This window comes from Pagrus major, chromosome 3, assembly GCF_040436345.1.
Source record: "Pagrus major chromosome 3, Pma_NU_1.0".
Classification (NCBI taxonomy): Eukaryota; Metazoa; Chordata; class Actinopteri; order Spariformes; family Sparidae; genus Pagrus; species Pagrus major.
In genome coordinates this window covers 2,021,839-2,048,091 of record NC_133217.1, presented here as the reverse complement: position 1 = coordinate 2,048,091, position 26,253 = coordinate 2,021,839, and the positions used below count along the sequence as shown (strand labels likewise).

At 42.7% G+C, this 26,253-nt stretch overlaps 1 protein-coding gene and 2 gene segments (V, D, J or C); 2 read left to right on the top strand and 1 right to left on the bottom strand.

Moving 5' to 3' along the window:
• Positions 1 to 1,176, bottom strand: part of LOC140994109 (Ig kappa chain V region 3547-like) — a 75,508-nt gene extending 74,332 nt beyond the window's left edge. The window contains 1 exon segment of the V gene segment in view: positions 1,119 to 1,176. Coding sequence covers positions 1,119 to 1,170 — 52 coding nt within the window.
• A 225-nt stretch (positions 1,177 to 1,401) lies between these two features.
• LOC140994108 (Ig kappa-b4 chain C region-like) lies at positions 1,402 to 3,287 on the top strand. The segment is given in 2 exon segments: positions 1,402 to 1,405; positions 2,808 to 3,287. Coding segments are annotated over 2 exon segments (348 nt in total).
• Positions 3,288 to 8,242: 4,955 nt separating this feature from the next.
• On the top strand, positions 8,243 to 24,032 carry LOC140994107 (immunoglobulin kappa light chain-like). The gene is made up of 3 exons (XM_073463679.1): positions 8,243 to 8,485; positions 22,325 to 22,430; positions 23,494 to 24,032. The coding sequence occupies exons 1-3, from the start codon at positions 8,243 to 8,245 to the stop codon at positions 23,826 to 23,828; spliced, it is 684 nt and encodes a 227-aa protein (XP_073319780.1). The 3' UTR covers positions 23,829 to 24,032.
• Positions 24,033 to 26,253: the final 2,221 nt, after the last annotated feature.

Sequence of the window (26,253 nt, the reverse complement as noted above, 5' to 3'; positions counted from 1 at the left end):
AAGGATATTTTGTCATATATAACATGAAACCCATTGTTTTCAATCTAATACCCTTTGCTTGGTAAGTTCTCTTACATCATAATGCATGTAAAAATCTGCACTTCTATATCAGTTATACTACATGAAGTAGGTCTAAAATTGGAAGACTAATCCAGACCAACAATATGTTGATTAGAATGTATCATATTCTTCAATTTATTGCTATTCAAGTCATTGCTGACCATTTGCCATTGCTGTCTGAGGCCTTAAAATCTCAAGCAGGGAATTGTTGTCCTCAAGCTATTGCTGGCTAAGATATTCAGGTCACAGCTGATCGTTATCTATTAATAGTTAAAGTCTTTATATCTCAAGCAGAGCATTTCCCTCCTCTAGCCATTGATGGTGATGTTATTCAAGTCACTCCTGACCATTCACTATTGCTGGCTAAAACATATATTATATATTTATATTTACTAAATTCACTTGTCTCTTCTGATTGAAAGTATCTGAAATGTGATTTGAGGTATGCACACATTAGATTGATGAGTGTAAGTGATAATTGTGTGTGTGTGTGTGTGTGTGTGTGTGTGTGTGTGTGCATGTGTGTGTCCTCAGTGAAGTGTATCAGTCTCTGCAGTAGCTTCCAGCTGCAGCAGTCAGTTCAGTTTCTGTTCAGTCTGACTGAGGGAGGTTTTTGTACGACGGTTTTTCACTGTGTGAACACATTCTGACTGTTGATGCTGTGAAAACTCTGACAGTAGTAAACTGCTGCATCTTCAGCCTGAACTCCACTGATGGTCAGAGTGAAGTCAGAGTTTGATCCACTGCCTGTAAAACGATCTGGAATCCCTGATGCTCTTCTGTTAGCATAGTAAATGAGAAGTTTAGGAGTTTCTCCATCTCTCTGTTGGTACCAGGCTAAATAGCTCCCAACATAAACCCTCTGACTGGTCCTACAGTTGATGGTGACGGAGCCTCTCAGAGCAGAGCTCACTGCTCCAGGCTGAGTCACTGTGACCTGACCTCTGGACTCTGAGGACACAGAGACAAAAACATAAAGCAGCGTCATGGTTTTGTCGGCTTCATTTCAGAGGGACGGATGTTCATAGAGGAGAGGAGTTTGATTGTCTGGACTTTACCTGTGAAGCAGCAGCAGAGGAGAGTCCAGATGAGGACGGAGGTCAAAGTCATGTTTTTGATGAGGAGGATTTCTGTGTCTTCTGTTGTCATGAAGGACAGCTGTCAGTCATCCAGTGTTCAACTCTCAGGACTATAAACTCTCCCAGAGCACTGGAGCATGGTGCTGCTGATGCAAAGTGGCTCTCTATGGAAATGCTCTGACTGACTCCAACAGGGACTTGGATTACTCTCATCATGCTGTTTATCAATGGATCAATCACTGTATCAGAGTATTGATTAGGAATGTGTCAGAGCTCATCTGTATGTGTCTTTGGTTTGAGGTTGATGATCAACTTTTCTTCAGAGTATTTTGTGAAATCCTTGTAATTAACTGCCACACAACTCAACATCATTGTTGACACAATTATTGGAAATTGTTTGTTTTTTAAAATCATAATCTACAATGAACACGTGTTTCTGATAATTAGATACAATTAGCAGGAGTTATTAAAAAGCTCTCATTTTGAAATGTTTATTTTCAATTAGTTTGAAAGACAAATGAATTTTGCTTGTAGAAGTTTGACATTCCACAATAAAAAGGTTAAATACATATTCATACATTTAGAGTCTGTGTTTAACACTTAAACCATTATAATCAGCCACTATAACATGAACTGGGTAAACTGGGAACGTGTTTGTTGAGTTTGTTTGTGTCAAAGTCAGAGAGCCGTGTCTCTCTACAGTCAGAGGTTTTTGTACGGCGGCTCAATGAGTTTGTATCACTGTGGTTGACTTTTGGTGGAGGAACCAGACTGAATGTTAACTGTAAGTACATTTGACTCCTTTAATAACACAGATTTTGTATATTTTCTATGTGAACTTCATGGCTGTAGACCCTATAGCAATACTTGACCTGATAACTGAAATGTGATATATTTAGAATAATTCTTGAAGGCTTCACAGTGTCATTAACTAGACTGAAATCCACTCCTCTCAACCTTTATCTTTCATGTTCAACATTCTGATCAATTTTTAGTAGAAAACGACTCAACATTACTCTGTATGAAGAAAATATTTTGAAAAGGTTCAGTTTAAATATTCTGACTCAATAATTCTGTCAATAACATTTGGTTCAGTGTTTAATGTGCATGTGTATTACACCATGTTTCTCCCAGACAAACTGTTTTAAAATCAGTCAAAAAGATTTTTAATGAGAACTTTATGAGTTTTAAAAAGTAGTCGAGTTGTTAACAGAATGAATTTGAATGTTTCAGTAATGAAGCCTGACTGTTCAGTGATGATTTCTGCTCACATGAAGAGAACAAACACATTTGATCATTTATGAGGTTTTGGCTCGAGACAAGAAATATTTAAGAGAGTTAAAACACTAAAAGTCTCACAATCTTCATCGTGTGTTTCACCATGAACCTCTGAATTTGAACTTTATTAATTATAAAGTATGCACTAGATTTACAGCGTGCCAGTTTTAACTTTTTATCTTTAGTACTGAAACCTGTCTGTCGTCATGGTTCGGCAGTGACGCCTGTCTGTTGCCAAGGTTACTGAGCTCAAAGAGGGAAGTGAAACATTTCAGATCAGTTTCATCCAATCTGAGGAAGACCAACAGAACTAGAAGCTCCTCTGCTGCAGCCAACAGGATGGAGTTTAGTTGAGTCATATAAACTTTATTAATCTCTCTCTCTCTGCAGTGGGTCCAGTCGTCCCCACCCTGACGGTGCTGCCCCCCTCCAGTGAGGAGCTGCAGCAGGGGACGGCCACGCTCATGTGTCTGGCCAACAAGGGCTTCCCCTCAGACTGGAGTCTGTCCTGGAAGGTGGACGGCAGCAGCAGCAGGAGCAGCAGCAGCAGCAGCTGGGAGGAGAGCAGGAGCCCCGGGGTGCTGGAGAAGGACGGCCGCTACATCTGGAGCAGCACCCTGAGGCTCCCTGCAGACCAGTGGAGGAAGGTGGGCTCTGTGACCTGTGAGGCCACCCAGGGCTCCCAGACTCCAGTCTCAGAGACACTGAGGAGAGACCAGTGTTCCCAGTCCTGACCTGACTCACTGGGACTCTGCTGCTGGTTTTACTCTCATACTGCTCTCAGTCTACAACACTGCAATTTCTTTCGCTTTATTTCATCCTTTGTTGATACTTTTAAGATTTGAAATGAATAAAGATTTCATCAAATCAGCAACTTTCATGAGATTATTTTATCATGCTTGCATCACCTCTTATCTTCACCATGGTTTATATATACATATTTAGAAACATGAGCAAGATGGATAAGTGCAAAATCACAATAAAAGTGTGTAACATTTCAGATAATTCGAACATTTGTCTTTAAATCAGCAATGATTTGATGGAAATCATTATTTAGACAGAGCCCTTATTCTGCTTAACATGTAAAGGTTTAAAATTGGCACGAGAATAAAATCAAGGAAATCTTTTATTTGTTCATTTTTTAAATGTTTTTTTTATGTGTCTGAGATAATTTGGAAATACAACATGATCATGTCTTCTCTTTGTAGTGGTATCAAAAAGGTGGGCAATAAAGGATGAGTGGAGATCATGTTGAAATTACCTCTGAAGTGGTTATGACAATGTGACAACGTGAATCCTACAAGAATCATCAGCTGGCTCTGCAGCTCCTCTATGCTTTATGGAGCTTCATAATCAGTTTCAGCTCACTGTTTGTTTGAAGCTGTTGGAGATTAAAGAAAGAGCTAAACAAAAAGTGAATATTATTCTTACCTCCTTCAGGTAGACACAAACATTTCTCCAAACTAATGAAAGTGTTGTAGTTGGAAAAGCAGCTGTTTGACAAAAAGTTCATATAATCTACTTAGAAGATGATGATGTGTTCACAACATGTTTCTGCAGCCCCGAAATGGCCAAAAATGTATCGTAGGATTAATTGGCTGGTCAAGAGGGTAAGACAAAATAAAACATTATTTCTCTAGACTGAAATTGTGAAATATAGTATAGAGGGTGTTTGATGCTCTCCAGATTGTAAAGCCAGGTGAGGTTAAGTTATGATTTTTGATATTGGGATTTTTAAAGAAAAAGTACATGACTGAAATGAATGTATCACAATGAAAACATAGTTTAAAAATCAATGGGAAAATAGAATAGCATATCATCAGCGTACACAGTATGACATTATGGCTATCTTAAACAACTTTTTCTATTGTTTTTTAAATAAATGTTCAAATTCACTTGCTTTTGTAAAATCTCAGGCAGAAGGATAAAAGACAAAGATGACAGACAGACCACTAATAAGTTTCTATACAAACAAAAACAACAACAAATGTGAGTTCTTTCTTGCAGACTTGAAATGAGTTTAAATTTTAAAATATTGAACTTAAAGAGACATGCAGCAATGATGAAGACAATATCAGGATCCAACTTAACTCTTTAACTGAATATATGAAGCTTGATATATTGTAGATTTAATGATGCAGTTCCACACTGTGTATTTTTCTTGGATATATATTAAGAATAATCTCACAAAACTCAGAAAAAACTATTCTGAAGAAGGAAAGTACTGATGTATTATTTTCTATATTAGCTTACCTGTTGAATGAGTTGACATTAAACTCAGAGGAGGTTAAATATTTAAATGTTTCCTAAAATAATGTTTAATATTTTTTTAAATGCGGCTTTTATTGTCAGTGTAAAATATTATAATTAAATAATGTTATAACATCTATTATAGTCATATATTGTCTTTCAGTTTTCTGCAGCTGTTTATTCAGATCAGTTCCTCTTTAGCTGAGGGAGGTTTTTGTACGACGTTGTGTCACTGTGTGAACGGCGGCTGTAATCCTGCTGACAGTAATAAACTCCTGCATCTTCAGTCTGAACTTCAGTGATGGTCAGAGTGAAGTCGGTCCCAGATTGACTCCCACTGAAACCATCTGAGACTCCTATATCACACCAATATGTGGTTGTGAATTATCTGTGTCTGCAGTAGAAGATGTGATCACACTGTAAAATATGCAAACTACCATCTGTGTTTCCAGTCTAAGACTTTGTTTAAAGTTATACAAATTTCCAATTAAAGCAACAGGAAGTTTGAGTTTTTCCTTATCTGTCATGTTGAAATCCAAGGTGCACAATGAAATGTAAGCTGTAGCCCCTTCATGCTACACACACGTAGACCATCTATACAAATATTTATCCCTTTTTCTGCATGGTGTGCACTACAGTGGACAAATATTTGTAAGTCCATCCATCCATCCATCCATTGTCTACCGCTTATCCGGGGCCGGGTCGCGGGGGCAGCTGCCTGAGCAGGGATACCCAGACTTCCCTCTCCCCGGACACTTCCTCCAGCTCCTCCGGGAGGATCCCAAGGCGTTCCCAGGTCAGCCGGGTGACATAGTCACTCCAGCGTGTCCTGGGTCTTCCTCGGGGTCTCTTCCTCCCGGTGGGGCATGCCTGGAACACCTCCCGAGGGAGGCGTCCAGGGGGCATCCGATACAGATGCCCAAGCCACCTCAGCTGACTCCTCTCGATGTGGAGGAGCAGCGGTTCTACTCCGAGCTCCTCCCGCGTGACAGAGCTCCTCACCCTATCTCTAAGGGAGCGCCCTGCCACCCTGCGGAGGAAACTCATTTCGGCCGCTTGTATCCGGGATCTTATTCTTTCGGTCATGACCCAAAGTTCATGACCATAGGTGAGGGTAGGAACGTAGACTGACCGGTAAATCGAGAGCTTCGCCTTTCGGCTCAGCTCTCTCTTCACCACGACAGACCGATACAACGACCGCATTACTGCGGCCGCCGCACCGATCCGCCTGTCAATCTCACGCTCCATCCTTCCCTCACTCGTGAACAAGACCCCGAGATACTTAAACTCCTCCACTTGAGGCAGGAACTCTCCCCCAACCTGGAGGGAACAAGCCACCTTTTTCCGGTCGAGAACCATGGCCTCAGACTTGGAGGTGCTGATTCTCATCCCAACTGCTTCACACTCGGCTGCAAACCGCCCCAGAACATGCTGGAGGTCCTGGCCCGAAGGAGCCAACAAGACAACATCATCTGCGAAAAGCAGGGATGAAATCCGGTGGCTCCCGAACCAGATCCCCTCCGGCCCATGACTGCGCCTAGAAATTCTGTCCATAAAAATAATGAACAGAACCGGTGACAAAGGGCAGCCCTGCCGGAGTCCAACATGCACTGGAAACAGGTCTGACTTACTGCCGGCAATGCGAACCAAGCTCCTGCTCCGGTCGTACAGGGATCGTACAGCCCTTAGTAGAGGGCCCTCGACCCCGTACTCCCGAAGCACCCCCCACAGAATGCCACGAGGGACACGGTCGAATGCCTTCTCCAAGTCCACAAAACACATGTGGACTGGTTGGGCAAACTCCCATGAACCCTCCAGCACCCTGCTGAGGGTATAGAGCTGGTCCAGTGTTCCACGGCCAGGACGAAAACCGCATTGTTCCTCCTGAATCCGAGGTTCGACTATCGGCCGAATTCTCCTCTCCAGTACCCTGGAATAGACTTTACCAGGGAGGCTGAGAAGTGTGATCCCCCGGTAGTTGGAACACACCCTCCGGTCCCCCTTTTTGAATAGAGGGACCACCACCCCGGTCTGCCAGTCCAGAGGCACTGTCCCCGACTGCCACGCGATGTTGCAGAGACGTGTCAGCCAAGACAGCCCCACAACATCCAAAGACTTGAGGTACTCGGGGCGGATCTCATCCACTCCCGGTGCTTTGCCACCGGGCAGCTTCCGGACTACCTCGGTGACTTCGGCTTGGGTGATGAATGGATCAACCTCCGAGTCCCCAGCCTCTGCTTCCTCTATGGAAGACGTGTCAGTGGGATTGAGGAGATCCTCGAAGTACTCCTTCCACCGCCCGACGATATCCCCAGTCGAGGTCAACAGCTCCCCGCCTCCACCGTAAACAGTGTTGGCGGGGTGCTGCTTCCCCTTCCTAAGGCGCCGGATGGTTTGCCAGAATTTCCTCGAGGCCGACCGGTAGTCCTTCTCCATGGCCTCCCCGAACTTTTCCCAGGCCCGAGTCTTTGCTTCCGCGACCGCCCGTGCTGCAGCACGCTTGGCCTGCCGGTACCCGTCAGCTGCCTCAGGAGTCCCCCGAGCCAGCCAGGCTCGATAGGACTCCTTCTTCAGCTTGACAGCATCCCTTACTGTCGGTGTCCACCACCGAGTTCGGGGATTGCCGCCACGACAGGCACCGGAGACCTTACGGCCACAGCTCCGAACAGCCGCGTCAACAATGGAGGCGGAGAACAAGGCCCATTCGGACTCAATGTCCCCAGCCTCCCTCGGGATCTGGTCAAAGCTCTCCCGGAGGTGGGAGTTGTAGACCTCCCCGACAGAGGGTTCCACCAGACGTTCCCAGCAGACCCTCACAGTACGTTTGGGTCTGCCAAGTCTGTCCAGCTTCCTCCCCTGCCAGCGAAACCAACTCACCACCAGGTGGTGATCAGTTGACAGCTCAGCCCCTCTCTTCACCCGAGTGTCCAAGACATACGGCCGGAGGTCAGATGACACGACCACAAAGTCGATCATCGACCTCCGGCCTAGGGTGTCCCGGTGCCATGTGCACTGATGAACACCCTTATGCCTGAACATGGTGTTCGTTATGGACAAACTGTGACTGGCACAGAAGTCCAACAACAGAACACCACTCGGGTTCAGATCAGGGAGGCCGTTCCTCCCAATCACTCCCCTCCAGGCAACACTGTCGCTGCCTACGTGAGCGTTGAAGTCCCCCAGCAGAACGATGGAGTCCCCAGTTGGAGCACTCTCCAGTACCCCTCCCAGGGACCCCAAGAAGGCCGGGTACTCTGCACTGCCGTTTGGCCCATAGGCCGAAACAACAGTGAGAGACCTATCCCCGACCCGGAGGCGCAGGGAAACGACCCTCTCGTTCACCGGGGAAAACTCCAACACATGGCGGCTGAGCTGGGGAGCTATGAGCAAGCCCACACCAGCTCGCCGCCTCTCACCGCGGGCAACTCCAGAGTAGAAGAGAGTCCAGCCTCTCTCAAGGAGTTGGGTTCCAGAGCCCAGACTGTGCGTGGAGGAGAGCCCGACTATCTCTAGCCGGTAGCGCTCAACCTCCCGCACCAGTTCAGGCTCTTTCCCCCTCAGCGAGGTGACATTCCATGTCCCCATGGCTAGAGTCACCGTCCGGGGATTGGGTCGCCGGGGCACCCGCCCAGGACAGCCACCCAAATCACACCGCACCGGCCCCTTCTGAACCCTCCTGCGGGTGGTGGGCCTACTGGAGGGCGGGCCCACGTCGCTCCTTCGGGCTGTGCCCGGCCGGGTCCCGTGGGCAAAGACCCGGCCACCAGGCGCTCGCCTGCGAGCCCCAACCCCGGGCCTGGCTCCAGGGTGGGGCCCCGGTGACGCCATTCCGGGCGACGTGCACTTCCTTGATGTATTCTTAATCATAAGGGGCTGGAACCGCTCTTAGTCTGACCTGTCACCTAGGACCTGTCTGCCTTGGGAGACCCTACCAGGGGCATTAAGCCCCGGACAACATAGCTCCTAGGATCATTCAGGTACTCAAACCCCTCCACCACGGTAAGGTGTCGGTTCAAGGAGGAGGTCAATTGTAAGTCAATATGAAGCATTAAAGCTGGAGTAACATGTCCCATCATCCATGTGGTGGACACTTAAAGCCCTGAACCCAGTTTCAGTTGATTATTTGTATCTGTTTGCTATTTTTAATTTATGATGCCATATCTCTAAATTACAGAGACAAGAGGAGATGCACCGAGTACGTTTGGAATAAATGTTGAATCCTAAACTCCAGGTGTCAGAATTAAATGTATTCAGATTGTAACAACATATTTTTTGTACGTTTTCTGACTGAAAGTACATCTGTCCACTCCAGAGGACCTTAAACACCAAATTTTATATGCTGCCCATTTTAAATCAGCCTCTTTTTGTGTGTTTTATTCATAATTATGATGTAATTTACACTTGAGTGGTTTGATTAATTGCATATAGTTGAAATGGCTGCAATCCAGAATGAAGCTGAGGTCAAAGATCATGACCAAGACTTTTGTCATTAGCTGTCCCAGGTTGGCCCCTCTGGAGTATTTAGAAAATGAGACATGAAGGTGGAATTATAATGTGACCTGTGTGTGTGTGTGTGTGTGTGTGCGCATCCTCAGTGAAGTGTATCAGTCTTTGCAGTAGCTTCCAGCTGCAGCAGTCAGTTCAGTTTCTGTTCAGTCTGACTGAGGGAGGTTTTTGTACGACGGTTTTTCACTGTGTGAACACATTCTGACTGTTGATGCTGTGAAAACTCTGACAGTAGTAAACTGCTGCATCTTCAGCCTGAACTCCACTGATGGTCAGAGTGAAGGCAGAGTTTGATCCACTGCCTGTAAAACGACCTGGAATCCCTGATGCTCGAGTGCTAGCCCAGTAAATGAGAGGTTTAGGAGTTTCTCCATCTCTCTGTTGGTACCAGGCTAAATAGTGGTAGCTGCTCCAAACATAAACGTTCTGACTGGTCCTACAGTCGATGGTAACGGAGCCTCCCAGAGCAGAGCTCACTGCTCCAGGCTGAGTCACTGTGACCTGACCTCTGGACTCTGAGGACACAGAGACAAAAACATAAAGCAGCGTCATGGTTTTGTCGGCTTCATTTCAGAGGGACGGATGTTCATAGAGGAGAGGAGTTTGATTCTCTGGACTTTACCTGTGAAGCAGCAGCAGAGGAGAGTCCAGATGAGGACGCAGATCAAAGTCATGTTTTTGATGAGGAGGATTTCTGTGTCTTCTGTTGTCATGAAGGACAGCTGTCAGTCATCCAGTGTTCAACTCTCAGGACTATAAACTCTCCCAGAGCACTGGAGCATGGTGCTGCTGATGCAAAGTGGCTCTCTATGGAAATGCTTCAGTTATGTCAACCTGGACCCTCCCCATGAGTCTTGTCTGACACATCCAAGAATAAACTCACAGATGGGTGGTATTCAGAGAAAGAAATTATAATTCAAAGAGTTCAGGGACATCTTAATTACTAACTTGTTTTAGGATTCAGTGCCATATAAAATGTTATTTCCTGTGCTCTCAGTTTGGACTGAGCTGACGTTTGAACTGTAGCTGTCAACATCATATCATGTTGTTGCCAAACCATTTCCTGCACTACTACTCAAATATGAGGTTCACAGTCTCCATCCTAATCCCTTCATGTTCACATCAGTGCGTCATTTCTTCTGGGTTCAGGGTTTCTAAGGCGCTTTTCCAAACTGAAACATTGTCTGTATTGTACCAGTGTCTACCTGTGCCAGGAAAACTCTTTTCCTGTAAACTCTAAAATAGTGTCCGGTCTTGATTTTCCTCATCTAGTGTACTTGTAACAAGGAACTCTTTGTGGAAAGTTTGTTATTCTTTACCTCAACTCAAGGGATGAGGAACATTGCTATAATTCTATAATAGCAGCTGGGTCTTGATTTACTTCAGCTAGACAGGTAACAAGCTTTTTAAAGATGGGCCAGTGTTTCTAAATTCCTCTGTACAATAAGGGTATTTGGTCATATGTAACATGAAACCTATTGTTTTCAATCTGCTCCCCTTTGCTTGGTAAGTTCTCGTACATCATGATGCATGTAAAGATCTGCACGTCTATAATCAGTTGTACTACATGAAATAGGCCTAAACTTGGACGACTAATCCCGACCCACAATATGTCTACTAGAACTTATCATATTGTTCAATTCATTGCTATTCAAGTCATTGCTGACCATCATGGCTTAAACCTATTAGTTAAACATTGTAATGATTGGGGACATGCTTTCTACTATGTTTCATCTCAAAGCAGATTATGGCATTTCTGTTCAAATATTCATGGATTGTTTCATTCCTGCTTGGTTAGTGAGCCGCTTGGGTGAAACGGTGTCTGTGTTTTTTGGGAGGCCTGGCCCTCTTATTTTGGGGAGGAATTATCTGCTGCTGCTCAGGGCAGATGTCCCATTAAATACAAAATCTCCCTGCAGAGTTGATGCACCAAAGACTTTTTGTCAAGACTTCATCAGCACATATCATCTGTTAATCTGTTCAATCTTCAGTCTGTAATAACCTATTATCTTTACTTGATTCACCTGTCTCTACTGATTGAAAGTATCTGAAATGTGATTTGAGGTATGCACACATTGGATTGATAATGATGTAAGTGATAAGTGTGTGTGTGTGTGTGTGTGTGTGTGTGTGTGTGTGTGTGTGTGTGTGTGTCCTCAGTGAAGTGTATCAGTCTCTGCAGTAGCTACCAGCTGCAGCAGTCAGTTCAGTTTCTGTTCAGTCTGACTGAGGGAAGTTTTTGTACGACGGTTTTTCACCGTGTGAAGACATCTTGACTGTTGACGGTGTGACCACTCTGACAGTAGTAAAATGCTGCATCTTCAGCCTGAACTCCACTGATGGTCAGAGTGAAGTCAGAGTGTGATCCACTGCCTGTAAAACGACCTGGAATCCCTGATGCTCTTCTATTAGCAAGGTAAATGAGCAGTTTAGGAGTTTCTCCATCTCTCTGTTGGTACCAGGCTAACTCATGGTTGCTGCCCCTTGTATCAACGTTCTGACTGGTCCTACAGCTGATGGTGACGGAGCCTCCCAGAGCAGAGCTCACTGCTCCAGGCTGAGTCACTGTGACCTGACCTCTGGACTCTGAGGACACAGAGACAAAAACATAGAGCAGCGTCATGGTTTTGCCAGCTTCATTTCAGAGGGACGGATGTTCATAGAGGAGAGGAGTTTGATTCTCTGGACTTTACCTGTGAAGCAGCAGCAGAGGAGAGTCCAGATGAGGACGCAGATCAAAGTCATGTTTTTGATGAGGAGGATTTCTGTGTCTTCTGTTGTCATGAAGGACAGCTGTCAGTCATCCAGTGTTCAACTCTCAGGACTATAAACTCTCCCAGAGCACTGGAGCATGGTGCTGCTGATGCAAATTGGCTCTCTATGGAAATGCTTCAGTTTTGTCAACCTGCACCCTCCCCATGAGTTTTGTCTGATCCATCCAAGAATAAACTTACAGATGGGTGGTATTCAGAGAAAATAAATTATAGTTCAAAGAGGTCAGGAATATCTTAATTACTAACTTGTGTTAGGATTCAGTGACATATAAAATATCTTATTTCCTGTGCTCTCAGTTTGGACTGAGCTGAAGTTTGAACTGTAGCTGTCCACATCATATCGTGTTATTGCTGATGCCAAACCATTTCCTGCACTACTGCTCAAATATTAGGTTCACAGTCTCCATCCTAATCCCTTCATGTTCACATCAATCCGTCATTTCTTCTGGGTTCAGAGTTTCCAAGGCGCTTTTCGAAACTGAAACATTGTCTTTATTGTACCAGTGTCTACCTGTGCCAGGAGAACTCTTTTCCTTTAAATTCTAAAATAGCAGCCTGTCTCGATTTTCCTCATCTAGTGTACTTGCAACAAGGAACTATTTGTGGAAAGTTTGTTCTTCTTTACCTCAACTCAAGGGATGAGGAATATTACTGTAATTGTATATCAGCAGCTGGGTCTTGATTTACCTCAGCTAGACAGGTAACAGGCTTTTAGAGATGGGCCAGAATTTCTAAATTCATCTGTACAATAAGGGTATTTCGTCACATGTAACATGAAACCTATTATTTTCCATCTACTCCCCTTTGCTTGTTCAGTTCTCGTACATCATGATGCATGTAAAAATCTGCACATCTATAATCAGTTATACTACATGAAATAGGCCTAAACTTGGACGACTAATCCCGACCCACAATATCTCTATTAGGATTTATCATATTGTTCAATTCATTGCTATTCAAGTCATTGCTGAGCATAATGGCTTAAACCTCTTAGTTAAGCATTTCAAAGTTTTTGGTGACATGCTTTCTACTATGCTTAATCTCATAGCAGATTATGGCATTTCTGTTCAAATATTCATGGCTTGTTTCATTACTGCTTGGTTAGTGAGCCGCTCGGGTGAAATAGTTCCTGTGTTTTTTGGGATGCCTGGCCCTCTTATTGTGGGGAGGAATTATCTGCTGCTGCTCAGGGCGGATGTCCCTTTATTACAAAATCTCCCTACAGAGTTGATGCACCAAAGAATTTTTGTCAAGACTTCATCAGCACATATCATCTGTTAATCTGTTCAATCTTCAGTCTGTAATAACCTATTATCTTTACTTAAGTCACCTGTCTCTACTGATTGAAAGTATCTGAAATGTGATTTGAGGTATGCGCACATTTGGTTGATAATGATTGTAAGTGATAATAGTGTGTGTGTGTGTGTGTGTGTGTGTGTGTGTGTGTGTGTGTGTGTGTGTGTCCTCAGTGAAGTGTATCAGTCTCTGCAGTAGCTTCCAGCTGCAGCAGTCAGTTCAGTTTCTGTTCAGTCTGACTGAGGGAGGTTTTTGTACGACGGTTTTTCACTGTGTGAACACACGCTGACTGTTGATGTAGTGATAACTCTGACAGTAGTAAACTGCTGCATCTTCAGCCTGAACTCCACTGATGGTCAGAGTGAAGGCAGAGTTTGATCCACTGCCTGTAAAACGACCTGGAATCCCTGATGCTCTTCTATTAGCATAGTAAATGAGAAGTTTAGGAGTTTCTCCATCTCTCTGTTGGTACCAGGATAAAAGGTGGATGCTGCCAGAAGCATAAACATCCCGACTGGTCCGACAGTTGATGGTGACGGAGCCTCCCAGAGCAGAGCTCACTGCTCCAGGCTGAGTCACTGTGACCTGACCTCTGGACTCTGAGGACACAGAGACAAAAACATAAAGCAGCATCATGGTTTTGTCGGCTTCATTTCAGAGGGACGGATGTTCATAGAGGAGAGGAGTTTGATTCTCTGGACTTTACCTGTGAAGCAGCAGCAGAGGAGAGTCCAGATGAGGACGCAGATCAAAGTCATGTTTTTGATGAGGAGGATTTCTGTGTCTTCTGTTGTCATGAAGGACAGCTGTCAGTCATCCAGTGTTCAACTCTCAGGACTATAAACTCTCCCAGAGCACTGGAGCATGGTGCTGCTGATGCAAAGTGGCTCTCTATGGAAATGCTTCAGTTATGTCAACCTGGACCCTCCCCATGAGTTTTGTCTGATACATCCAAGAATAAACTTATAGATGGGTGGTATTCAGAGAAAATAAATTATAGTTTAAAGAGTTCGGGAACATCTTAATGTCTAACTTGCGTTAGGATTCAGTGCCATATAAAATATCTTATCTCCTGTGCTCTTTGTTTGGACTGAGCTGAAGTTTGAAGTGTAGCTGTCCACATCATATCATGTTGTTGCTGTTGCCAAACCATTTCCTGCACTACTGCTTAAATGTGGGGTTCACAGTCTCCATCCTAATCCCTTCATGTTCACATCAGTCCGTCATTTCGCTTTTCCAAACTGAAACATTGTCTTTATTGTACCAGTGTCTACCTGTGCCAGGAGAACTCTTTTCCTGTAAATTCTAAAAAGGCGGCCGGTCTTGATTTTCCTCATCTAGTGTACTTGAAACAAGGAACTATTTGTGGAAAGTATGTTATTCTTGACCTCAACTCAAGGGATGAGGAACATTACTGTAATTGTATAACAGCAGCTGGGTCTTAATTTACCTCAGCTAGACAGGTAACAGGCTTTTAGAGATGGGCCAGAATTTCTAAATTCCTCTGTAAAATAAGGGTATTTCGTCACGTGTAACATGAAACCTATTGTTTTCCATCTACTCCCTTTTGCTTGGCAAGTTCTCGTACATCATGATCCATGTAAAAATCTGCTCTTCTATAATCAGTTATACTACATGAAATAAATCTAAACTTGGACGACTAATCCCAACCCACAATAGGTTGATTACAATGTATCATATTCTTCAATTCATTGCTATTCAAGTCATTGCTGACCATTTGCCAAGTCTTTGAATCTCAAGCAGAGCATTTCTCTCCTCTAGCCATTGATGGTGAAGTTATTCAGGTCACTCCTGATCATTCATTATTGCTGGTTAAAAACATATAAGTTAAGCATTTTAAAGTTTTTGGTGACATGCTTTGTACAATGTTTCATCTCTTAGGAGATTACAGAATTTCTGTTCAAATATTCATGGCTTGTTTCATTCCTGCTTGGTTAGTGAGCCTGATTGGGTGAAATAGTGCCTGTGTTTTTTGGGATGCATGGCCCTCTTATTTTGGGGGAAGTTATATGCTGCTTCTCAGGGCAGATGTCCCTTTATTACAAAATCTCCCTGCAGAGTTGATGCACCAAAGACTTTTTGTCAAGACTTCATCAGCACATATCATCTGTTAATCTGTTCAATCTTCAGTCTGTAATAACCTATTATCTTTACTTAATTCACCTGTCTCTACTGATTGAAAGTATCTGAAATGTGATTTGAGGTATGCACACATTTGGTTGATAATGATGTAAGTGATAATTGTGTGTGTGTGTGTGTGTGTGTGTGTGTGTGTGTGTGTGTGTGTGTGTGTGTGTGTGTCCTCAGTGAAGTGTTTCAGTCTCTGCAGTAGCTTCCAGCTGCAGCAGTCAGTTCAGTTTCTGTTCAGTCTGAGGGAGGTTTTTGTACGACGGTTTTTCACTGTGTGCACACCCACTGACTGTTGGGATAGTGCCAACTCTGACAGGAGTAAACTGCTGCATCTTCAGCCTGAACTCCACTGATGGTCAGAGTGAAGGCAGAGTTTGATCCACTGCCTGTAAAACGACCTGGAATCCCTGATACTCGAGTGCTGGCATAGTAAATGAGAAGTTTAGGAGTTTCTCCATCTCTCTGCTGGTACCAGGCTAAATAGTGGTATGGGTTGCCATAATAAACATCCTGACTGGTCCTACAGCTGATGGTGACGGAGCCTCCCAGAGCAGAGCTCACTGCTCCAGGCTGAGTCAATGTGACCTGACCTCTGGACTCTGAGGACACAGAGACAAAAACATAAAGCAGCGTCATGGTTTTGTCGGCTTCATTTCAGAGGGACGGATGTTCATAGAGGAGAGGAGTTTGATTCTCTGGACTTTACCTGTGAAGCAGCAGCAGAGGAGAGTCCAGATGAGGATGCAGATCAAAGTCATGTTTTTGATGAGGAGGATTTCTGTGTCTTCTGTTGTCATGAAGGACAGCTGTCAGTCATCCAGTGTTCAACTCTCAGGACTATAAACTCTCCCAGAGCACTGGAGCATGGTGCTGCTGATGCAAAGTGGCTCTCTATGGAAATGCTCTGACTGACTCCAACAGGGACTTGGATTACTCTCATCATGCTGTTTATCAATGGATCAATCACTTAAAGTATTGATAATGAAAGTTTATATACCAATTTTAAATGATTCTGACTTCATGCTTTTTAAAAACATGTGTTTCAAAATGTCCTCTGTCTTCGATTATTCTCATCATGCTGTTTATCAATGGATCAATCACTTGTTCAGATTATTGATCAGGAGCATGTCAATGTTGATTTATTTGTGAGTAGGGGGTTTTAACATAAATACTTCAGAGGAACGAAATGTAACCTTTAACCTTTTATCTTTAGTACTGAAATCTGTCTGTCGTCATGGTTCAGCAGTGATGCCTGTCTGTTGCCATGGTTACTGAGCCCAGAGAGGGAAGTGAAACATTTAAGATCAGTTTCATCCAATCTGAGGAAGACCAACAGAACTAGAAGCTCCTCTGCTGCAGCCAACAGGATGGAGTTTAGTTGAGCTCATATAAACTTTATTAATCTCTCTCTCTCTCTGCAGTGGGTCGAGTTGTTTCACTGGTTACTTTTACAAGTTTTAGTCTCTGTATCTGCAACTCTGTGTCTTCCTGTCTCAAAAAATTGAAATTCTCATTGTTACAGTAATCAGATGCTTTTCATGCTGTGAGACAATAAATACATTTTTTTCTTGGGATAAATAAAAATGTATGGATGTGCTTTTACCAACAAAACATTCTTTATTTTATATTTTCACATGTTCAGGATTATAACTCATATCAGGGTAATATTTTCTTGTCACTGGTGATGGGTACATTAAAACTCTCTGGGATTACTTCATGCATTGACAGTTATCCTCTAACTTGTTCAATGTCATCTGACACTGTCTCACTTCAGCACTAGTATCATAAAGAAAATATAAACGAGTTGAGAATTTAATTAAATCATTTCAACTTGTATTTGTTGACAGGAATCTAAAATCTTCAATAGCGTTTTAAGGATTTGAAAGAAAATGTAGCGTATCATCAGCATACAATGATATACTGTTCTTAAAGACTTTAGACATTGTTTTCTTCATGTTGTTCCATGTTTGCAAAGTAACATCACTATTGAGTTATTCATGACATGCTGTCTCACTGGTTTTGAGATGCTATTGTTTTTACATTATTTAATCTAAAAAGGGCATTATCTCATTTATGAAAATAATGTATCTTTTTTGCTGTCTTTCAACAAATGTAGCTTTTTTCTATTCATATACTGTAAGTGTTTGAATATTGTTCAACCATTTAATGAAAAGTCACTCAGGTATCCCTTGACTTTATTTTGTAAGGTTTCATTTATATCCAGAAGAAGTTTGAAATCCTATCAATGATGTACAAACGTCTGGAAAAAACAAACAAGAACAACAGACATATAAAGGAATGGATTTGAAAGAAAGAAGCAGGCGGTAACCCCTGCAGGGCTGCAATGACACAGCAGCGTATGTGCACAGCCGTTATAATATTTAGAATGAACAACTGAAAGCTGTTGTATATTTTCTCTCATTAAATCTGAAGCTTGCCTGGAAACAATATTACAGAGGGACAAACATTACGATGCAAGTGATGGAGGATATTTAACCTCAGCAGCTGCAGAATCGGTCAAAACTGGAAAACTGAAATGAAAACAAAATCTTAAATAAAGGCTTAACATGTACAGGCTGAAGACCTCTCACTTTGTGGTGTTTCATTCAATGAATTTATTAATTATGTGTCATGTTTCAGATACTGGCCTTGTCCATTCTGTCTGTCCTCAGAATCACACCTGTCAGTGCTTTCTCACAAGGACACAGAGATTTTGTTTCAGCAACACAAGAAAACACTGGATCTACAGGATAAAAGCTGCAGGGCAGCTATAAACCAGTGTGGACGCAGAGGTAAGATAAAGCTTTGCTCTCACCACTGGGAGCTGTGTGCCCTTTTTTCTAAATAAATGAAATTCCCAGGGTGGCATTGTCAGCGCCTCCTTAGTTAAACCAGCTAACCACCTGCCACACTTTCATTGATCTTGTTTTAATACATGATGATCAGCAGTTAAAGCATCAATGGTGAAATTATCAATCTCTCTCTCTCTCTCTCTCTCTCTCTCTCTCTGTGTGTGTGTGTGTGTGTGTGTGTGTCCTCAGTGAAGTGTATCAGTCTCTGCAGTAGCTTCCAGCTGCAGCAGTCAGTTCAGTTTCTGTTCAGTCTGACTGAGGGAGGTTTTTGTACGACGGTTTTTCACTGTGTGAACACAGCTTGACTGTTGATTAAATGTTCACTCTGACAGTAGTAAAATGCTGCATCTTCAGCCTGAACTCCACTGATGGTCAGAGTGAAGTCAGAGTTTGATCCACTGCCTGTAAAACGACCTGGAATCCCTGATGCTCGATAACTAGCCCTGTAAATGAGACATCTAGGAGTTTCTCCATCTCTCTGTTGGTACCAGGCTAAATAGTGGTATGGGTCGGAAGTACGATAATAAACATCCTGACTGGTCCTACAGTTGATGGTGACGGAGCCTCCCAGAGCAGAGCTCACTGCTCCAGGCTGAGTCACTGTGACCTGACCTCTGGACTCTGAGGACACAGAGACAAAAACATAAAGCAGCGTCATGGTTTTGTCGGCTTCATTTCAGAGGGACGGATGTTCATAGAGGAGAGGAGTTTGATTCTCTGGACTTTACCTGTGAAGCAGCAGCAGAGGAGAGTCCAGATGAGGACGCAGATCAAAGTCATGTTTTTGATGAGGAGGATTTCTGTGTCTTCTGTTGTCATGAAGGACAGCTGTCAGTCATCCAGTGTTCAACTCTCAGGACTATAAACTCTCCCAGAGCACTGGAGCATGGTGCTGCTGATGCAAAGTGGCTCTCTATGGAAATGCTTCTGTTATGTCAACCTGGACCCTCCCCATGAGTTTTGTCTGATACATCCAAGAATAAACTTACAGATGGATGGTATTCAGAGAAACAAATTCAAATTCAAAGAGGTCAGGAACATCTTAATTACTGAATTACGTTAGGATTCAGTGCCATATAAAATATCTTATTTCCTGTGCTCTCAGTTTGGACTGAGCTGAAGTTTGAACTGTAGCTGTCCACATCATATCATGTTGTTGCTGTTGTCAAACCATTTCCTGCACTCCTGCTCAAATATCAGGTTCACAGTCTCCATCCTAATCCCTTCATGTTCACATCAATCTGTCATTTCTTCTGGGTTCAGAGTTTCCAAGGCGCTTTTCCAAACTGAAACATTGTCTTTTTTGTACCAGTGTCTACCTGTGCCAGGAGAACCCTTTTCCTGTAAATTCTAAAATAGCGTCCGGTCTTGATTTTCCTCATCTAGCATACTTGTAACAAGGAACTATTTGTGGAAAGTCTGTTATTCTTTACCTCAACTCAAGGGATGAGGAACATTGCTGTAATTCTCTAATAGCAGCTGGGTCTTGATTTACCTCAGCTAGACAGGTAACAGGCTTTTAGAGATGGGCCAGTATTTCTAAATTCCTCTGTGCAATATGGGTATTTGGTCATTTGTAACATGAAACCCATTGTTTTCAATCTACTCCCCTTTACTTGTTCAGTTCTCGTACATCATGATGCATGTAAATATTGTCAGTTCTATAATCAGTTGTACTACATGAAATAGGTCTAAACTTGGACGACTAATCCCGACCTACAATAGGTTGATTAGAATGTATCATATTCATCACTTTATTGCTATTCAAGTCATTGCTGACCATTTGCCACTGGTGGCTGAGGCCTTTAAATGTCAAGATGAATGTATGTACATAGATGTGTGCGCATGTAGGTATGTATATGTACATGTGTTCAGTACACATGTTTATATGCATATATGGGTGTGTATATAAATGTATTTAGATATAATATGTGATTTATTAATTGTACATATAGTATATTGAATTGTATATAGTTTCATGGGAGTGCACATGTGGCATGTTTTGTTTTGTTTTCACATGTCCGAAAAGAATTTGCATTTATTCATTCATTCATTCTCTTCTGGGTTCAGTGTTTGTGGACATATTTCTCTTGCATATCTCAACAGGCTGCATATTTATCAGTTTTCCGAGGAGCTTTTCCAAACTGAAACAACGTTTTCATTCCCAGTGTCTACCTGTGCCAGGAGGAAATGTTTCCTGTAACATCTAGAATAGCGGCCGGCCTTGATTTTCCTCATCTACGTACTTGGGACAAGCAACTATTTCAGGAAATTGTGTCATCGTGGCCCAGCTGCTCTTCAGCTCAACTCAAGGGATGAGGAACATGGCTGTAATTCTATAACAGCAGCTGGGTCTTGATTTACCTCAACTACACAGGTAACAGGCTTTTAGATATGGACTGGTACTTCTATATTTCTCTTGTTTTTAAACTACTCCTCTTTGCTTGGCAAGTTATTTAACATCATGATACATGTAGAAGAATCTACACTTCTGTATCAGTGATACTAAATGAAATAGGTCTATGAAATTGAGATGAGTAATCCAAACTACAAAATGTTGATTAGCATTCATCATATGGTTGAATTTATTGCTATTTAGGTCACAGCTGACCATTGGCCGCTGCTGGCTGAACCGATAATTCATGAGCAGGACACTGCTGTCCAAACTGTTTTCAGGATACTGCTGACCATTAGCCATGTGTGGAAAAAAACCTATACATCAGAAGCAGGGCAAAGAATCATTAATGGTAGACTGTTAGTTTTCTTTGTGAGCCATGTTTCATAATGAATTCTGTCTCTAAGTTTATGATTCTATCTTTGTTTGTCCTGTTTCATTTGTTTCATGGTGAGAAGCTGTGAAGGAGGAATTAACTTGTTTTCTACTGAAACAAGTTTGTCATTGAACTTGTTCTGATACAAGTTTATTGGTGGTTAAAGCATCAATAGATGGAATGATTAATCTGCTTGATGAAACTTTGTGTGTGTGTGTGTGTGTGTGTGTGTGTGTGTGTGTGTGTGTCCTCAGTGAAGTGTATCAGTCTCTGCAGTAGCTTCCAGCTGCAGCAGGCAGTTCAGTTTCTGTTCAGTCTGACTGAGGGAGGTTTTTGTACGACGGTTTTTCACTGTGTGAACACCCACTGACTGTTGGGATAGTGAACACTCTGACAGTAGTAAACTGCTGCATCTTCAGCCTGAACTCCACTGATGGTCAGAGTGAAGGCAGAGTTTGATCCACTGCCTGTAAAACGATCTGGAATCCCTGATGCTCTTCTGTTAGCGAGGTAAATGAGGAGTTTAGGAGTTTCTCCATCTCTCTGTTGGTACCAGGCTAACTCATGGTTGCTGCTCCAAGTATAAACGTTCTGACTGGTCCGACAGTTGATGGTGACGGAGCCTCCCAGAGCAGAGCTCACTGCTCCAGGCTGAGTCACTGTGTACTGACCTCTGGACTCTGAGGACACAGAGACAAAAACATAAAGCAGCGTCATGGTTTTGTCGGCTTCATTTCAGAGGGACGGATGTTCATAGAGGAGAGGAGTTTGATTCTCTGGACTTTACCTGTGAAGCAGCAGCAGAGGAGAGTCCAGATGAGGACGCAGATCAAAGTCATGTTTTTGATGAGGAGGATTTCTGTGTCTTCTGTTGTCATGAAGGACAGCTGTCAGTCATCCAGTGTTCAACTCTCAGGACTATAAACTCTCCCAGAGCACTGGAGCATGGTGCTGCTGATGCAAAGTGGCTCTCTATGGAAATGCTCTGACTGACTCCAACAGGGACTTGGATTACTCTCATCATGCTGTTTATCAATGGATCAATCACTTAAAGTATTGATTAGGATATTTTCAATGTCAGTTTTATATGAGTTTGGCTTCATGTGTCTTGAAAAATGTGTTTCACAATGTCGTCTGTCTTGTTTAAATTAAATGAAGAGTAAATTAAGTTTCATTAAAAATGAACACATATCAAATAAAAACATACATTGTGTAAATCTGTGGCTCTGTGTTATCGTCACTTTTCATATCAGCTGATAATATTTTACAATCAGAGACTAATTTTGTTGAGTTTGTTTGTGTCAAAGTCAGAGAGCCGTGTCTCTCTACAGTCAGAGGTTTTTGTACGGCGGCTCAATGAGTTTGTATCACTGTGGTGCACGTTCGGTGGAGGAACCAGACTGAATGTTGGAAGTAAGTCAAATGTTTCAATGTTTTTATTATTTCAGGAGCGATTTTTTCTTTTTTTCTTTATATTACAAGGAAAATAGTCATTTTTTCATGTTAATGTTTAATTTTTGCACAAATATTTGTCAGTAAGAGACAAAGTTTGCTTCAGAAATATGAATTCAAAAATTTCTTGCAATCAATGTAAAACATTAAGACAGTAGATAAATCATTATTTCCAACTTTAATAGTAAAGTTGCATCTTGAGGGCTTGTAGGTTTAGTTCAGTGTGTCAAAGTCAGAGAGCCGTGTCTCTCTACAGTCAGAGGTTTTTGTACGGCGGCTCAATGAGTTTGTATCACTGTGGTGGACTTTTGGTGGAGGAACCAGACTGAATGTTGGAAGTAAGTTTCTGCACAAATATTAAATAATATACTGTGAAGTCATTTTTAATGTCATGTTTTGGATGTTTGAGGCAGATAAATATATCTTGTTTTAATTCCAACACTTTTAGTATTCATGTTGTAATTCTCCTCCTTTATCATGGAGGCTAACTCAGAGCAGCTTTACTAAACATTTCTTTACACATTCCTGTCAAAGTGACATTTAAACAGCCTGAAGTGTAGAAAAGATAAAACTGTGAACCTGTTTTACAAATGTTTTGCAAGAGGAGATATCATTTTTCACCTCAATGATAGCAGTGTTCAAAACGCTCCTCTTGTCCAACATTTGATTGCAGTCGGTTGATTTTCTGTATTTGTGTATGTGTCCACTAAATATTTTAAAGTCACATATAGTTCAGGTTTTGGCTGATTGTGATGAGAAAGTTTGATCTCTTTTATTTCCAGTGTAGTTTGATATATTTCAGCTCATTCTGTTTGATGATTCTCTCTGTGCTGATATGCATGAGAGGCTTCTTAAAGGGAAGTGAAACAATGTGTGAGTGAGTGACTGGTGGAGCAGAAAAACCATCTGACAGAAACTCCTTAAAGGACTAAATCAACTCTCACACAGTGAAGGTGTCCGAGTGTCTGCTGGTTGATTGACAGCTGTGTGGTCCCTGTCCTCTAAGCTGATTGCTGTCTCCTAGGTGATGTCCATCCCACCCTGACGGTGCTGCCCCCCTCCAGTGAGGAGCTGCAGCAGGGGACGGCCACGCTCATGTGTCTGGCCAACAAGGGCTTCCCCTCAGACTGGAGTCTGTCCTGGAAGGTGGACGGCAGCAGCAGCAGCAGCAGCAGCAGCTGGGAGGAGAGCAGGAGCCCCGGGGTGCTGGAGAAGGACGGCCGCTACATCTGGAGCAGCACCCTGAGGCTCCCTGCAGACCAGTGGAGGAAGGTGGGCTCTGTGACCTGTGAGGCCACCCAGGGCTCCCAGACTCCAGTCTCAGAGACACTGAGGAGAGACCAGTGTTCCCAGTCCTGACCTGACTCACTGGGACTCTGCTGCTGGTTTTACTCTCATACTGCTCTCAGTCTGCAACACTGTCTCTCTCTCTCTGTCTTTTTTCTTTCTTCTACCTCTTTAGTTCCCTCACTCACTCTCTAATCACATGTTTCATTCACAAAGTTTTGTTGCTTGTTGTCATTTAGATTATTTCAACACAATAAAGACTAATTCATCAAATCACTTGTTGTCATGTTGTGTGTTTGACAGATAAACTGTATGTGTCTTATGTATGAAGTGTCCCATTGGTTGAAACACTCACATGGTTTTACAAGTGTCCAGAAAGTCAAATGAATCCTATAAACTATAAAGTCTGAAGAGAATTTATTGCATTTGAAGGATATTACCAGCATATTATATCATCATCGTATCATTATCAGCAGTGTCATTTTAACTTACATTACAAGTGATGAGCTTTTCTATGAACACAAGCCCATTAAAAACGTAGTGTGTTGAGGTTTGTTGAACATTAAACGTGTCACTAAAATGTAAATTGTCTGTATTTCAGATTTGATCAGAAATGCTTTAAAAATACTGTTTAAAGACAGGGTGCAGCAGTCCCAGTGTGTAGGACTTGCTATGTGTTTTATTTTGGTTGAATTTCAAACCTCCTCTCGACTGACTGCAGTGGATTCAGATCTCATGTGTACAGGCTGTGGAGACTGGATCCTAATTAATGAGTGAAAGCAGCTTGGGGCATTCCCCTCTCAGCCAATCAGGGTGTGAAGACGGCCTTTTGTGAAGGCTCAAGAGAGGTGGAGAACGGCATCCAGGTCAGTCTGATTCTGTCATCATGTCTTAAACCTCTGAAGTGTCTGTGTTTCTGTGCAGCTGTTGATTCAGCTCAGTGTCTCTTGAGCTGAGGGAGGTTTGTCAGTAATATTATAGTATTGAAAGAGTGTACGTAAATACATTTCTAGGTGTGATAATAGAGCACAATATCTGCTGGAAACCTCACATAAAACATGTACGATCTAAAGTGTCAGGAAGCATCTCAGTCCTGTGTGAGACGAAGCTCGTACTGGATCACAAACCACTGCACTTTCTCTACTGTTCTCTACTGGAGATAACACCTACAAAAGCTCACTGCAACCACTTTTCACACTTCAAAAAAAGAGCTATAAAGTCAGATATTATCATCACACCAACTTACTGTTTTTAAGTTTCTGTGTGATAAAGTTCATCGACCTGGTTGAATATCAAACTGCACAAATACTGTATGAAGCAAGAAACAAACTACTAGCAGGTAACATTCAGAAACTTTTCTTTGATAGGGAGGGGGGTTATATTTTGAGGGAAGAAGTTGAATTTCAAGATGCGAGCTGTTCGTACGACTATAAAACGTGAGTGCATTTCAATCTGCGGTGTGAAACTGTGGAATGGTTCGAGCACAGAGCTGAAGCAACGTCTGAGCATGATCCAGTTCAGAAGAAGGTACAAGGAGATGATTTTCAAAAGGTCCGGGGACGAGGGAGGGCGTTAAAAATCACCAGGTGTTTTCATAAAAAACACAGGGCAAAGAATAATTAATGGTAGACTGTTAGTTTTCTTTGTGAGCCATGCTTCATAATGAATTCTGTCTCTAAGTTTATGATTATATCTTTGTTTGTTTAACTGGGTCCTGTTTCATTTGTTTCATGGTGAGAAGCTGTGATGGAGGAATTAACTAGTTTTCTACCGAAACAAGTTTGTCATTGAACTTGTTCTGATACAAGTTTATTGGTGGTTAAAGTGTCTATACATGAAATGATTAATCTGCTTGATGAAACTGTGTGTGTGTGTGTGTGTCCTCAGTGAAGTGTATCAGTCTCTGCAGTAGCTTCCAGCTGCAGCAGTCAGTTCAGTTTCTGTTCAGTCTGACTGAGGGAGGTTTTTGTACGACGGTTTTTCACTGTGTGAACACATACTGACTGTTGGGATAGTGAAAACTCTGACAGTAGTAAACTGCTGCATCTTCAGCCTGAACTCCACTGATGGTCAGAGTGTAGTCAGTCCCAGAGCCTGACCCACTGAAACGATCTGAAACTCCAGACTGACGGGTTGAGCCACATCTAATAAGGAGTGTAGGGGCTTCTCCAGGTTTCTGAAGGTACCATTGGAAGCAGTAACTTGTACTTGGGCTGACTTTACATCTGATGGAGACAGTCTGTCCTGGAGCAACAGACTGAGCTCCAGGAGTCTGAGTCACGACGACTTGTCCTGATGAATCTGGAAAACATAAAAAAGAGGAGAAGGGTAATTGAGACAAACCCAGTTTGGAGAAAGAAGATCAACATCCAAACAGAAGAGGATCATGTCTTTAACATGGAGAATAGATGGAAGAAGGTCAATGCTGCTTGTTTCAGTGTTTCTCCATCACAGCAGAACATCACTGTGGTGAACCTGGTCGCATCCTGAAGCAAAG